The following is a 16,984-nucleotide window of genomic DNA, read 5'->3' as shown; positions in this document are numbered from 1 at the left end:
AGTGACACATAAAGGGACGTACATAGATGAGCTGCTCACCATATTTCTCAAGGTGCTGACAGCAGCTGTCAACCACCCGGGGCACCTGACGGTAGATGGGGTTGAGGCTTAGCCTTTTGTCCCGGTGCTTCTCTTTTTTACTCGGCGTTTCGGCCGGCAGAGAGAGCTGCAGTGCTTCCAGCAGGCGCGACTGGTTGTCGTCCAGGTCAGTGATGGAGTCCACTGACATGCCTCCCTGCAGGACAATTTGTATGTTCACTTCAAACATGTTCAAATGAATAAAACATCAAAATCCTGGTCCTTGCTATGTTGGTTGAGACTCCAACCTAGTTTATTATCTAGTCTCACCCTCCTGCGGGCTCGCGGTGCAGCTTCGGGAGTGTTGGGTGATGTTGATTCGTTGGCCGTTTCGGATGTCGAACTCAGCGATGAGTTACTGCTGGATAACTCCTTATTGGACGAACGCTTGGTAGCAAACTGCAGGACATGATATCCGAGAGTTACATGTGGCTTTTTCATCCATGTTCAAGCACATGGATGAATATACAGATAACTCTACAGACCTGTAAAATGGATGAGACGAGGTCGGAGGAGTCTTTGTGCTCCTCGCGCTGTGGGTGATCCTGACGATAGCCGTCCTGACGCTGCCGGTGTGTCCTGTCATTCGCGATGACCAGGGAGAGCGGGATACTGAAGGCTTGGGGTATAAACTCTGTCAGGAAAGGGAGATAATGTTGGAAAATATGAGTCGGAAAATAAGAACTGAAAAAGGAAGGAGGGAAATAATTAATAGTGGCCAAAGATTGCTGAGAACTTGAAAGTAGAACATCAAACAACTTTATGTTTAGTCTTTATTACCTCTGCTGAGTGTCACAGCCCAAACTTAATTTGTCGCTGACAGCACCACTACAGCTGTTTTCCGAAATAAGACATCACAGACAGAACTCTGTGGGAAACAATCTGGCGAAGACAAACCGCTAATTCTAGTGCCTTTTGATAATAACCTAACTTTGACGAGTTTCACCCAGAAACAAAGTCATGTTCTTCATGTAGGCCAGTTTCAGAGGCTGCACACATGTTTATAACAGCTATCGTGTTAAAGAAGCTCATGGCTTTGTTCCAATTTTTGCAAAGTTGAAAGCAAGATGGGAAGGATAGGAAGAATGGTTTGGGGGTGGCACCGAATTGAAAAGGCAGACTTAATACAGCAATTTAAGGAATGGTTAAAGCGTAAACCATATGGACATACATGCAAGCAGAAGGTCTCCAGGTCATCTCCCAGCTGGTGGAACATTTACTACATGTCATGCCCCTCCTCTCTTTCAGGGTTACTGTTACTTTCTTATGTCACTATCAAAATAAATGCAAAGGGCCCCGCAACAAAACAAACACATGTATGTCCAGTGTATAACATTTACCATACATAAGTATGTGTATAACTGCTTTAAAATGAAATGTTTCTTTTTTTTTTGTTCAGAATCAGCTTTTTATATTTATTATATGACACAGACAAATCATTTTGTGTTTGGTGCTTTGAGCTACATCATGTACAAAAAAAGAACGAGATCCTTTCTGGTCTGCAAAGGCCACCATAGACCAAGGCCAAGTAGATGTGTGGAGGAGGAGTCTTCCATTTCGTACAGTCTACAGTCACACCATTATATGCGGGTAAATTCTTATACTCTACCCAGAGACCTTTAAATGAGGCTTAACTACAAAACTGAATTTGTTTCAAATCTGTGCTGAACTGTTGAGTATATGAACACGGCGGACTTCAGAGCAGAATGATGTCATTGGGGCCAACACAGGCTATATATCCCATTTTCCTGGATCCCAAGGTCTGAGCCAAAAGCTGAGGAAAAACAGTCCAGCTGTTTAGTGTGTGTGTGTGTGTGTGTGTGTGTGTGTGTGTGAGTGAGTGAGAGAGAGAAGGAGGGACAGAGAGAGAGCAAGCGAGCGCGAAAGTGTATTAAAGAGGGACAAAAAAGTGCATTCCACAACCACGTGGAAGACTGTGGGGACCACTAACACTGTGACACAACTTATTTTGCTCTACAAAGTGCATTCCACAACCACAAGTGGAAGACTGTGGTTCATGAACAACATGACCACTAACACTGTGACACAACTTATTTTGCTCTACAGCCTAACTGCATTAGCAGAGCTTATGTAACCCCCCAAACACACACACACAGCCATATATACTATATATATATATATATATATATATATATATATATATATATATATATATATATATATATATATGTGCAGACACATAACCAATCTGTATCACATAATTGCTCAGGGCTTTGCCATCATAATTCACAGCACATTGGTGTGCCCACAGCAAGACCACATTCATCAAGACATGTCAGACTTTCACATGTCTCCATTTTCGAGGCTGACAGCATCGTGTTTTTCAGCTGCTTCACTGTCGTGTGTGTTTATATTAGCCGGATGTGTGCAGAAGTATCTCAAAGCCTCGGGAGCGTTTTAAATTACAGCTTTAATGCTTTAATGGTGCAGTTTACCTCACATGACAACAGCTCGGAATGCCAAAAAAGCATTTAAAAGACCAATTAGTAGATCTTTGCTTTGACTGGCGTGTTGATTGATACTATCCGAGCCTCCTTCAGCCGTCAGTGTTCCTTGGTTGCAGCTCATGCAGCTCACATTACTGTAGAGGCATCAAAGAAAGAGGCATTTCCCTTTTTTCTTTTAGTTTCTTGCTGAGAAAAGGCTCAGACTGCTCCAGAGAGACGGGCAGGGCAGCTATTCAGAAACCCCAGGAGGAAATTTAACTTCAAATCTATTTTGGCAAGTTAGACCAGACATACATGCAACCCATCCGGGCTCTGGAGGGGCAGAGCCTGGTATGTCGTGAAAAGTTGCCTGCAATCCTATGCTACATGTGAAAAGATTTCTTCCCAGCTGTCGCCAACAATACTTGTCACGATTGGACAAAGCGTGCACATTATTTTAGACGACTCAGCTGTGATGCAGGGCTGATATTAAACTCAGAGCCTGACAGCTGTTTCTTCCACTTGTTGGAGCGGAAAATTAAAGGCTGGCATAGCAGCTATGATGTAAAATGGGGAAAAAAACAATACACAAAGTGCGTGTCTTATAAAATCTCAGGATGCTTTGGTTACTTAATATGCAGACATGACTTTTTGTCTGCAACAGTAAACAGATAATAATTAATGACACGTGGGATCTTCACCCACACTTTTCATTTATCTCATTTGCCTCGTTTCATCAGGACTCCTGTGACTAAGATCATTTTCACTTTCTGCTAAATATGCTTCCCTTAGTGCAGCAGAGCGGCTGCTTCTTGGAGGCCAGTCCGCTTACAAGGCGTCAGTCCACTTAGGCTAAATTAACAGTTAAATCCCAGTACAGGAAAACTGCTTTTATAACCTCGCTGTTCACCTGTCTGTGGGGCAGAGCCCTCAGAGTGGCCCAGAGTTAAACATAGACCAAAAGAGGAGAAATGGCGACAACATGCGTGCTCAGAGAAACTCGGCATACCTTTATCTTTACTCTTCTCCTTTGCGAGAGAGTCCAACTTCCTCCTCAGCGACTTTTTCCTCTTCTGTCCATCTGTGCCGGAAAAAAAACAAGAAAGTAAATCATGTGAATACAAATGGTCACCATGACTACTGTATGTTATCTTGCTTATACCGCTCACTTCTAATACGTTTATATCAGGAATGCAGACATAAATTAACCACAGCGCATAGTTGCTCTGACAGGGTCACAAATCAAAATGTTGATTAAAACATTTAATGACAAAACAAATCACATTGCTTACATACTGTACTTTTTATATTGTCTTTTGCACATACACGAGTACATATCCATCGACATTATTAGACTTGACAAATGCATCATTATTTATAAAAAGAGACTGATCTTTTGTGATGGTTATCACTGTTGAGCACTTTGCATATTGTATGCATATGTGTATATATATACATACATACATGTATATACATACATACATACATGTATATACATACATATGTGTGTGTGTATATATATTTGTATGTATGTATATGTATATATATATATATATACATACATTTATGTATATATATATTTATATATATATATATATATATATATATATATATATATATATATATATATATATATATATATATATATATATATATATATATATAAATTGCACCAATTGCCTCCGCCATTCCAAACCATCATTGTATTTGATCTAGGGTTATTTCACATAAGAGAGTGCTTTACGTCCAGGTTTCTATCTGAGAGGTGGAAAGCCACTTTGACAGTTGTCAACATGATGAATGACTCCTGAATTTTCTGATTAATGATCAGGAAACTGTGAAAACCGTGGCACATGCAACTTTAAAGCCTTGGACTCCTCGGCTCCCGCCAGGATGTCAGTTCACGAAGACCTCAGCAACTTTTACTGCCGTAGTTCGGCGACACTACTGTTTGCTTTTTGGTCTCCAAGACCAATTGTTTTTGCACATCAGATCGTTTCAGAGTCTTTGACTTGACCTGCTGCCTAAACAACCTCTCTCTGAACCCCAGATGTTCCCTCCTGCTGGATCAAATGACTTGTGGGGCTCAGGAAGTGTTATGCAGCTCCCACAATGTGCTCAATGGTCACGTTGGCCTCTGACGTGCTGGAGAAGGTTCAGTTTCCCCATGTGTTCATTTCTGACAAATTTGAACGAGTTGTTCTTGGACAAATTAAATAAATTCCAATGTGGTTTTATATTATGCAAGAAACGTGCGCGTTCTCCTCTTCAGCCTCTGAGGTGAGAGAGTGCTGCAGCTTGAAGTGAAGTCTTAGGGTGCATGAGAGAAATCTAGGTGGGAATCCGTAAAGAAGGGACGTGTGGGGATAGAAGGAGAAAGAAAGCAGATGTTGTGATGGAGAGTGAGTGAAGCAGAGATAGGAAATGGTCTGGATTTTTGACAGATGGCTCATGAAGCTGTATGGAAATCCCCCGAACCTCCAAAAACCTCCTAGTTCCCCTTACAAATAGTTGTGAACCTTTCTCGCTTTCCTCTCATCATCTCGTCTCTTATTTTCGCCTTGATTTTAAGTCCTGACGAAACACCAGGAACATGATTGATGGCGTTTCTGCAAAGCCCACATTAGCATTCACACTCTTCCACACAAGTTGAAATATTTCCCTCGTTAGCACATGGCCGCTGTTCGGGGCTCTGGAATTCATAAGCAACACAGACAAGTACGTATTAAATCATGGTCGGGAGAGGTTTAACCTTCAGCTGGAATGCAAGGCCCCGGATAAAACACCTTCTGCACTACACTGCTGCTATGGCAGCCGCTTCACTCTCATGCAGTGCAGGGAAGGTCCAGGTGTAGTGACCAGTCTGATCCCAAGACTGGTCAGTCTTCATTTCTAAATACTTCTACAGACTGTGAGAGTTCAGCAGTCGTGGAACATGGATTTAATAAACTTGACTTCGGTATGATGCTAATGATTCTAAATTGTAGACTACTATGATGGAAGTCATCAGCTTGATGGAAAAGCCATTAGCATGCACCGTAGTGGTAAAAGGCTGCAGATCAATTGTGCCAATTGTTCTGTTCATGTGTGTGGAGAAAAAAAAACAAGCGTGTTCATGTTTTGTCTCCGTCGTGTTTGACTGCGTTGTGCTGCTTAATACGTCATTTCATATTCAAATTTAATCGGCTAGTCGGTATTATAAATCATATACATCACACACAAAATGTCTGACTCAGTAGGAAAAGTTTTGCAAGCTATCTTTGGTCGAAAGATAGTAACAACGGCAATCTTTCAAACTCTCTTCAAATATATTGCAGTTTTTCTTCTGTGGGTCATAATGGCCCAAAATTGTGTAATGAATAACAGGCTTAAGATCTGGATATGCTACTTTATAACAATAAAGACAATTAACTGAATGACAGCAAGATAACTAAGTCATAACATCTGAAAGGTCCTGAAACTACTATAAAAACAGGGAGTCTGTGTAGATTATGTGCAAAAAATCCACATTCATCCAGCACATAGTTACCTTAAAGTCATTGAATTTCACTGCCTGAGTATACATAGGTCCAATAAAAACATTTCTTGTTGATATATCATAAATATTTGAAGTAAAGATAGAAACAAAAATCCACATTGTTGGTTTAATATACTGTATAGTGTGTGAGTGCTGTGCTTTGTTATTAATAACTAGCGTGCACTGGGACCAGTTGTTCCACTGCTGGTTGGGAAACATGTCTCTGTTCGACATTTTATCTCCTTTTATGTAGGCATTGCAATGAAAACGGCATTATTGACTATATTTGACTTTATCGCAAGCATGGCGCTATTGTCTTCTATTGCTGTGTGAAGTCGGTCATCTCGGTCATGATGCCACATTAGTTGCCCTGTGTAAGCCAAACAGTAAAAAAGATAAAAATTCAAACACATCTTCAACTCTTTTCTTTTTTATCTCAGGGTGCCGGGGTAATTTGACTTTTTCTGGCCTCAAATTTTCAAATCCCACGTGACAAGAACCCAGAAATAGACATAATAAACACAAATAATAAACCCAGTGTATTCAGCCCACTTCTGCTACATCCGGCTTGATTTATCTTGTTTTGTCACTTTCCAAACTATTTTCTACTTAATGGTTCAGTTTGTGAGACCAAAACACACTTGTTAAACATTAAGTTTAGACCACAGCGACAAATACAGCCTGCTTATGCAACGGCACGTAAGAAGTGCGACATCACATGCTGATTAGTGGGGTGACTGCACTCAGCCTCAGCTGCAGCAGAAAGGGAGTTTCATGTCATAATGACAAGTGGGAGGTCAAACAGGAAGCAGCTGATCCTGATGTGAAGTGTAGTTTACATATCAATCCATGTGGTGTTGTCACAACTTCCCCAAACATAAACCATGCATGACTTCAGGGATGGAGTCAGATGTGAGGATGGAGTCTTGGTTTTATTTTATGGGACACTTGAAGTATCCGTGCAAGCCTCCACAGTAAAACCTGGATTAAGTGGGAGTGGTGTTTGCAACATAAAGCAGTTCTGGAGTCAGTAACACGTGCATTTTGCCTAAAGAGTCACATAAATGTCACCACTTTAACAACCTGATGCTATCTAAAGTATGCCAAAGCAGTAAATTCCACCCATCCGGTGCTTACAACTAACAGTTATGCAACGCCGTTTAACTCAGGTCTACCACGTGCATGAACACACACACACAAACTGATGCGCACCTTTTGGAATGGTGATCTGACATCCCAGGTCGTAGTCCTGATGTAAACGTGTGTACGCCACCTCCTGCAGCCTGGCCCTCTCTAGCTCCGACAGGCTCTGGATGGCAACTGGCGTCAGACGCACGCTCCGCCCCGACAGGCTGCTCCAGGTGAAATCACCCTGTCATTAACACAAAGAGTAGGTTCAGACTATCAGAGTCATGTAGGATAACACAGCACAGCGTAGTAAAATGGGATTGCATGTCATATACTGAGCCTTCTACCCTTTATTTCCCATATACTTTTTCATACAGTGCACTGAAGAATAACGCACCTTTTTAAACTGTATAAATGAAGTTGCATGATTACACAAACATTAATTACAGATCAACATTAATGACCATAAAATTGATTCTCATTTTGCTCATTTTGGTCTCCTCATGGAAACATTTTTAATCTTTGTCACATTTACCTGGCCAAAAACAAACAAAAAATCTAGTGTCTAGATATTAATAGTTGATGTGTCTTTTGTCATTGATCGATCAGGTCAATTGGTTTTAGTTGAGATACAGTACTGTGCAAAAGTCTTAGGCCACCATGAGATTTGTTGTTTTAGCAAAGATAGAAGATCATTATTTCTGTTTCACTTTACTGGAACACATCCAGAAAAAATGTATGCAGTTTTTTGTTGTTTTTAAAAAAAAAAAAAACATCCTCTACAGGTGTATTTAGCGTGCTCTACCCTTACACCTGAACAATAACACTGCTCTGTTAATACTGGAGTGGAACCTTAATTAATGTTACTGGTAAATCCTGTGTTTGTCCTACTATTTCATTTCAAAAAACAAGACATGCTTGAGCATTACATGCACATGTTGCATGAGTTAAACTCATTGACAGCTCGCTAATATATAAGACCAGCTTTAAGTCGCATCACTTCATTCCAAATTCCAATGATCACAGAATTTGACAGAGCTGGTGGTGCCTGAAACTTTTGCACAGTACTGTAGTTATGAAGTTGAATTTCTCAAATATATATATTTTTTTTGGTTTTCAGTTGTTTTTCATGTCTGCAGCTGGTCAGCTTTGGCTCAACGGGATCCTCACAGGACAGGAAATAATGTAAGCACTGATATAATATTACTTTTAGCCAGTAGAAAATAAACCGGAGTGAATGTATCAGCTTGACATTGCCAGCTGTGAAAAGTGCGTAATTCCTGTCTTTGACCTACTGATCTGCAAAATGAGTTCCACTCACATCACCTGGTATTCAGAACTGTAGAGGTGGAGGAGATGTGATTATTCCAGAGCCAGAGTATATAGAAAATAGACTGCATCACTGATGCCATTTTTCTGCAGCAGACAGGTTTATGTCACAGCTTTTGACTCTGGTCTTTGATTGAGCCGAGGTGAACGCTAACCGTCAGGAATTGCTGGAAACTCGGGAAGCGGGGCTTTGGCTTTGATGAACACTTTAGTCATCTGAATCTCTGGTCATGCATTCCTGTGTGTCTGCTGGGAGAAGAGGTCAGGAGGAGGTAGAGGTTAAGAAAGAACTGGAGATGAGACATAGCTGCAATTTATCTAATGCTTTATCCAGACAGTGGGCTTACAAGTGGACTCTGAAGTGTCTGTGTTTGCATGCTCTCATTTTGAGCTTCTGTCATGTATAACATAAAAAACATGCCATTTCATCGCGTTTGCCCTCGAATGATGTTGACTCTTCAAGTCGTGGTTTTTCTCAAGACTTAAAGTCCGGAGATTCACGTTTCGTTTTTCCACGTTTTTGTAGTAAGACCTCTATTAACAATATTTTGAGGTCTCCACTCCCGCTGTTGACTCTCTTGTTATTTGGCCCCTCACTCAGTGCAGTGAAGCAACAGAGCCATCATTCAACCGTGGAAGTAAAACAAGATGGACACTGGCAGCCTGGAGGGCCACCTCCAGTGTGTGTGTGTGTGTGTGTGTGTGTGTGTGTTAGAATGAGTCTCCAGTGAAAAACAAATTGCATGCTGCCTCCGTTAATAGAGCGTTTTATTCAGCACAGCTGAGTGTGTGTTTCTGTGTGTGCACGTCCATGTGTGTGCCATTCCTTATCGCTGGTGGAGGAAACCCGTTTCCCCCTCCTGCTTGACCTCACACATGGCTTGAGGGATGCAAACACACACACACACACAGAGCAATAGAAAAGACAAACAGTTGGAAAAGTAAAATAAGAGGCCTCTCCTTGGTCGAGCTGGTTCTGCCCAGCAGGATTTCTGAAGGGGATGAGTGAGCTTTAGGTCTTGAGTCAACCTAAAGAACCTGTGGAATGCTAACTGAAGAGTGATGGGGCACAGTTCCAGGAAGCAGTCTGCCCCCATCTAAAATGCATGTGCTAAAAGTTCTTTTTTTTATATTCAAAGATCCAGTGTTGATCACCTGTTTTTCACACAGATTTTATCCCAAAAAATTACATCCTTTGTGGTTTCTAGTTCCTTGACACACTTGATTAATTAAAAAGAACATATTTTTGATTAAAATGTATCTGAATTTTATGCAGTAAGATAAGATATTTGAACTTGTCAATTCTTTTCATTCAGTCACATTACTAGTCTGGAAGTTGGCTCCAAGCACACTGGTTAAATGGGAGTTTCAGGCAACGTGCGAAACGTGTGGAAAGTCGCAGAGTTTTCCACATTTGAGCTCAATGGAGTAAAACACTGCTTTATGGTCCATTCAGGCCTTTAGAGTCAAGTTTAACTCATCACAAATCCAACCGTGGGCCTTTTGCATGTGACCTGAGAAGTGAGAACTCTCAGGCCCGCTGGAAATGGTGAACGCGATGCTCAAAACCACTGGGGTTAATTGGTTCACGTGTTACAGTATGGAGACAAATCTGTAACTACTGTAACCATCCTTTCGCTGCTAATGTCTGTCTCCAAAATATGTCGCTACACAACTGCCATCACCTGCTGCTGCACAGATTTGATCCCAAATGTAACTATTTTTTCTGCCTAATCAAATAATATAAATCACAGACACACGATAAAACAACACATGCAAGTGATTGTGTGTGTGTGTCAAACAGCAGCTCACTGAGACATGTATGGTATGGAGAGTGTACTGTATGTAAATCTTGTTGTTGCCTTTGTTCTTGTTCTGTGTTCCCGGCACACAGATGTTGCCCTGAAAGAATAACGACTCTGCTGGCTGGACTGGAGCCATGAAGTTAGGATGACTAATGCACTGCGGCACAACCTTTCTGCTGTAATTCAGAAAAACAGGGACAAATGGCATAAAAGCTAAGTGCAAAAGAGGAAAAAAAATGAAAAAGAACACGTCAATTGCGGGGGCAGTGCATACAGAGAAGACTGCAAGGGCCAAGAAGTGAGAGAAATATTACTATGGCAACACACACACAGAGACACTTGTTGCTGTAATGCACTGCATAAATGAGGACCAACTCTCAGTGAACAACATCGACGAAATACCTTGTGTGTTTTACGTCAAACAGCACGTGTGCACTCATGAAACAGCGTCTTCTAACAGGATGAGGTGTGTCCGTACATTTCCTTACATGGTATACTCATACATATGTATACATACATGTCGTCACAATAATCACAGCACACTATTGATGTAAGCAATAACAATCGGCAACAACAGCCACCACTCAATATTCCATATAAGATACATTAGTGTGGTTATATTTGGCCTGGGGCGTCATGGCAACGGGCCCTGACAAAAACCTATTGGTTCCCATCTGGTCATACAAGAGAAAACAATCCCAGCTCCTCCAGGAAATATATGCATACACATGCTGCCTTCGAGTGTTGCTGGGGAAAAACAGAAATCCTAAGTACAACCATATATGGAGACAATGAACCAAATCCTCTTTTCAGGAAGGTAAAAAAAAATGAGTTTGAGAGCCTTTAATCCACTGGCTTGAGCAGTGAACTGGGTGAAAATCTTGCAAGACTCAAACAACCTAAACTCGTTTGAGCCATATGACAGGAGCGAAAGCTAAAGACAGTGAAATACGTGTTTCTTGTTATGTAAACCTTAAACGCCACAACAGTCTTGCTTTATGACCTCATTTGTTTTCCCTTTAAAACCATGTGGTTCCCTTCAGTCATTGTAAAACATGTATCTAATACGTTTAATAAATGCTTTTCTTTCTCACAACAAGACAATGTCATGTGGTAATGGCATAAACATTCTGCCTGGCAACAACAAACACACGAGTCCCAATCCGAGATGACAATGAACAATGAATCAATTTCAACACAATTACCCAATCACAAAGGCTAGCATTGAATTCTTCTATTTATACTTTACTATGTAAATGTAATCAGTGTTGGAAACAATATCTGTGTTTTCATCCGTAGAGTAATTGTCTTGATTGAAATAATATGTAGACAGTCAATCAAGGAAAATCACAATTCAACTTTCCTTTAAATATTTTGTCCATTCCATTCAAACTATACAAGGATTACAGTGTGACTGACAGCTGGTATCGTGAATTAACGTCGTACAAATCGCAATTCTCAAAGCTTTAAAAAACGGAGTTAGTTCACTATGTCCACTTTCTGCATAGACGCAGTCTGTGGTTGCTCGGTGAGCGAGGTAAAAGAAGGACAAGCTCGAGACACAATTGGTTGTGTCCTCTCCGCTCGGTCCTTTGTGTGGACTGTGACACAAGCCTGGCACATCCAGACATTTAAGGGCCATGAGCAACGTTTCTGTGCCACGACGCTGAGCCAGTGGAATGCGCACACACCACTTCCTTGGCTTTTACAGGTCAGTGTCATGCATGCATGTAATAGATCACTCTACCTGACCTGGAACCTCCTCATGGTTCACTTCTGCTTGTAATTATGGAGAAGCCTCACTAGTTTGCAGCGGTGCAGGCCTGTGCACGTATACCTGTCACACTGATAACGTTTAATCGACTTCTCCCAAACCACTTCTGGTGTGACCCAGTGTGAAAGTAATGTAGTATTTGCAGGCTTATCTTTGGTTGGCTATCAAATTATGGAATGGCAGGTCATGTCATGCACACGAGGAAAATAAACTTGTTATGGCTGTAAAATGTGATCGCCGTGAAATCAATGAACCCATGAATAGAAATACACATATTAGAACAAAAGGTCACTTAGGAAGTGAAAATGTCAAATATTTATTGCTTTCAGCTTTTTAAATGTGAACGTTTGCTACAAATGACCATTTACAGATATCAGAAGCCAAAGAAAGGAAGTGTTTTTTTTTCCACTATATTCTGATAAAAATCACATGCTGGAAAACGGTTCAAGCCTGATTTACAGCATGATAAAATCTACATAAATGTCATGTAGAGCATTGGAACATATAGTTTGTTTGTTTTGGGGAATATTGGCCAACACATTCAAAAAGGAAAAGAGAAGCTGTACATTATGCATAAGTTTGTTTGAGTATATGGAACAAAATGCGCTCACTCACCAAACAAGAAGTTACACAGAAAAAGTATATTGTGATACAGAAACTAAGGTTTCAATTTGTTTTTTGTTTTTTTGTTGACATGCAGAGTAAAAATTCAACAACAAAAAAACCCACTCCATTTTAATTGCATGCTTTGAAGATTCATCATGCTGCTTTCACTCTGCCTTTGCATTTAATGAGAACTCTCTGACTCAGTCACAGGAATGAGCAACTCAGAGTCCGTGTGCTCCAAATATCTCCCCCCCCAAAAAAAAATCATTGGCAGGCACATCTAAAGAATCGGGTGAACTTGAAACATTTTAAAGACAGATTAATACAAAGCGGCCAGCAGCAATAACGAGGCCCGACCTTGAGGACTTGCATAATGGTTATGTAAGCAAAGAAAATTGTGGGTATTGTAGCAACATGGCAGTTGATATTAGAAGACGAATTTGAGGTGAAATGTGTGTGTGTGTGTGTGTGTGTGATTTGTGGATGGAAGATTCCATCCAAAAACAAAGACTGCGATTTCACTGGCAGACTGGATTTATGTCAGAGTCATTACACTTTTCTTTGCAGCGTTGACTGACCTTTGTGTTGTGAAGCTAATGCCTCTGTTTTCTGAGTGGTAGCAACACTACTGTGGGTCATAAGACATGGGAAAAGACGTTCAAATCAGGGTTTAGACTTGCTCACTAACTTACGACTAGCGCCACTGCTCCGGTGTTGGACGACGCTCCACCTCGCGACAAAGATTCGTCCCTTGCATCCTCAATTTTCTACTTTAATGCACATGGGAACATATGAGATAAACCTTAACTAAAATAAGGATTTTAACATTTATTTGCAAATAAATTTGAAGGGTTTCATCTCAAACAAAACCAATGTGTCCGCTTAAGTTATGGGGCTATAATCGATTATGTGCCATAACCGAGGGCAACAGAGACTGTTTATTGATATATATATATATAATTTAGCTTTCTTTTTAATAGAACCTTTATTTAACCAGCCCCAAAAGTCCCAGATAAGATTAAGGACCTTGTTTTCAAAGGAGACCAGGCCAAGAGAAACCACCATTTTAGCAGACCAAAAATTCTATTGATTATTTGAGGAATTAAGTTTCACGACAAGCTCATCTAAAAGCAGTAACATTTTTGTGAATTAGCCTCCATTTCTCTCATCCGAAGTTTAAAAGCATTTAGTGAGATTTACTCACTAAGCTTCGGGTTTTTCCTGTAGCTCATTCCGTGACGCAGGTGCGGAATTATACGAAAGCCATTTTTCCAGGTAGTGTGGAGACATTTCCGTCAAAAAGCAAACCTTTGTCCGACACAAGTTACAGACATGAGCTTTGCATTTTGGCGCGGATCATTGTAATCAAATAAATGGGTGGATCCAAGAGTTTCGTATTCATTCGTAATGTGAGTTTAAGCGTTTGTGATTGGAATGAAACGTCACCGCTGAAGTATAAAGATCCACATTTAGGTTTTACAGAATACTCCTGCTTCAAGCCACACAGCTATAGCTTTAACGATGCTATACATTTGCGGGCATATGGTAAAACCTTCTGATGTAGACATTCTGGAAAATCCAGACTTGGGAGAGAACAGCTGTGTTGGATCATGTATCGTGGATTTGGTCCTCACCCCTAATTTGCCATGCAAATTTACTCACAAGGCATGATGGGAAACAAATAGCTTGAGTGGGACAATAGATATACAGTACCTAACATGTACATAAAGCAGTGTCCTTAAAGCATTTTGTACTCCATAAACATGAAAATAAAATTCTTATTGTATGTCACATGGAGCTTGTTATTGTTAATCGTTAGCGCACATTTTGGAAGCTTCTTAACACATTTTTTATTTCTCTGTTGACTAAAATGTATTTATTAATGTGCTTTTTTTAATAATATTTTTTGGGGTAAAGTATTACTGCGTGTCATGCAATACAACAACAACCTTGCGCCATTCTGAGAGGCAGCAGGTCCACGTAGCTCCGTCTGTTGATTCTTTAATTTCCCCAAGGGGATAAATAAAGTTGATCTAATCTAATTGTATCTAATTGAATCACTGTCACAAATTTGCACAAACAAGCACAGAATTAGAGTTTTCAGTGTGATGAAAGAGGCTCTGTTTTAACCCACATTACAATGGTAATGCAATTAGAGTTTGAGATTAAGATGCCCCAAAATAGTGCTGTCATTTTTAGATTTTGATTCTCAGATGAAGGAAAACATTCTCTATTACTGTATATAGTAAAAAAGCTGTTTATTGAGTGCAAATGTAACCTTAACTGAATTCCCAAAGGTCAACCGATATGGGTTTTTATGACTTTGGTACATGATGGAATAATTGTAATAGAACCAAAACCTTCTACTGACATGTCTTGCACTCTTTATCGCGACATCTGACAAATTATTTCAATCTCCGTACTCAAATGCAAACAAGTTGCGTAGAGGAACCATTGTCAGTATCAACTGAACCATGCTTACGAACAAACTTGTCATTATAGTTTGGCAGCGATGATGTTGAAGGTGAGCAACGCCACCTAAAACATTTTCTGTTTCACGGAACACAGTTTTAAAAACAAACCCGCAGACCATTTTACAATGCCGATAGATAAATAAAAAAGAAGCTAAATATCGACCTGTACTAAGTAATCAATAACACAGTTTTCATCAGCTCACAATGACTCAATAGTGGTACAAAATGGAACAGAATTGTTAAGAGCTAAGTTAACCCTCCATTTAACACAGATAGAAGTCCAATACATACTGTATAATGTACTGTGTGTGTGTTTGTGTTTTCTTTATCTGTCAGTCAGTCCAAATGGTTGTGTAAGTGGCCCCATGAGCATTATGTTCCCATCGAACCCTTTGCAGTCAGAGCACTCCGCTATGTCAGCACTGTGAGAACGGGATAACACACACACACACACACACACACACACACATCCTTCAACCACTCCCAGAGAAATAATGTGCCACTCCATCAATCCTGGAATGTTCTAAAAAATAGATTTACTGATTAGAGCTGGCATCTGTGCCAAAGAGCCGTGACTCGCCGGGCCTCACATGTAACGCTGGAATTTGGTCCCAGACTCACTTGTTCACCGCAACTTTTCTCTTGACTTCGGCAGAAGACAAAGTCACAGGAAAATGAAGGTACACTGAACTGTCACGTGACAACAACACAAGAGACTTAGACGACTGGGTCCCATTATTTCCTGCCCTCCAGACACACACACATGTGACAACAGTGACTCTGTTTTTTTATTTAAACATGACATGCGCATCTTCATCACACACAGCTTAACAGCCATTTCACATCATATAAAGACGCATTGCACACTACATGTTATTCTGAGCAACCTGTCTGTAATTTCTCCAACACCCACTTGCTTCTCAACACTTTCTTTCCCTCTGACGTTGATGTCAGCTTGTCAAATTTCACGACAATCTCGATTTCGCACAGACTGGCTGTAGAAGTTGCAGTGGAAGGCTGGTTTTTGAAACTCTGAGGCTGTCCGAGTGGATTTCCTCATGTGAAAGTCCTGCCATGCTAACAGACTTGACATGTAGGATGTTGTTGGTGTTTTGACAGGAAGTGGGGTCTGAGATAAGTTAGAAGCTTGCGTTTAATTTGCATCTGTGTACAGTAGATTTCATATAACTTACTCAAGTGTGAGGGCTTTTACGCATTTACGCCAAGATTATATGTTGATCCTATTAGAGCATAGTTAGTTTATTTTTCACACCAGTGGCAGGAGCATGAGTGGAGCGCATTCCCTTGGTTTGCTTCTTCCACTGTATTCATTTAACACAGCAGGATCAGAGCAAAGTCTCCATAAGACTCTTTATTTTTCCACATGGGTGCCAAATCGGACCCCTCCCTCCCCTCCTGGATAATCCTGTGCAGTAGTTAAAGAGCAGGGATTATAACATGCTACTGCGCCCCTCAGAATCTGACGACGAAGATGACAGAGCAAAGGGCAGAGAGCTGCGGTCACTTTATGAGACGCATGGCAGTGTTTATGCGCAGCTTAAGTGCAATGTTCATGCCCATGTCGCACATGTTGAGGAGACTGCATACAAACGTGAAAAAGTGAGCGTGTAAAAATGGGGCGGAGCTTGAGGACACGAATGCTCGACCATATCTGGCCAAAGCTGCCCATTAGCTACACAGTCGCCTTGTTGTTTGTCAGCCCGCTTTTTTAAATACACAACGCTTTATTCCTGACACAACACTTGAAGGACTTTTTTTTTTTATATACCTGCAGGCCAAGTATGGACAGATTCTGTGACTGCAGC

At 40.7% G+C, this 16,984-nt stretch overlaps 1 protein-coding gene across 2 annotated transcripts in view; it reads right to left on the bottom strand.

Annotated features, from left to right (window-relative positions):
• LOC122761718 (rho GTPase-activating protein 6-like) overlaps positions 1 to 16,984 on the bottom strand; it is a 36,752-nt gene that overhangs the window by 8,449 nt on the left and 11,319 nt on the right. For both annotated transcript variants that reach the window (XM_044016966.1, XM_044016971.1), the window contains exons 2-6: positions 7,255 to 7,414; positions 3,535 to 3,606; positions 564 to 712; positions 349 to 477; positions 40 to 235 (exon numbers count right to left, since the gene is read on the bottom strand). In XM_044016966.1, the coding sequence (XP_043872901.1) occupies positions 40 to 235; positions 349 to 477; positions 564 to 712; positions 3,535 to 3,606; positions 7,255 to 7,414 (706 nt within the window). The remainder of the gene's footprint in view (positions 1 to 39; positions 236 to 348; positions 478 to 563; positions 713 to 3,534; positions 3,607 to 7,254; positions 7,415 to 16,984) is intronic.

Source organism: Solea senegalensis, linkage group LG2 (assembly GCF_019176455.1).
Source record: "Solea senegalensis isolate Sse05_10M linkage group LG2, IFAPA_SoseM_1, whole genome shotgun sequence".
Classification (NCBI taxonomy): Eukaryota; Metazoa; Chordata; class Actinopteri; order Pleuronectiformes; family Soleidae; genus Solea; species Solea senegalensis.
The sequence above is the reverse complement of the archived record's forward strand: the minus strand, read 5'-3'. Positions and strand labels throughout refer to the sequence as shown.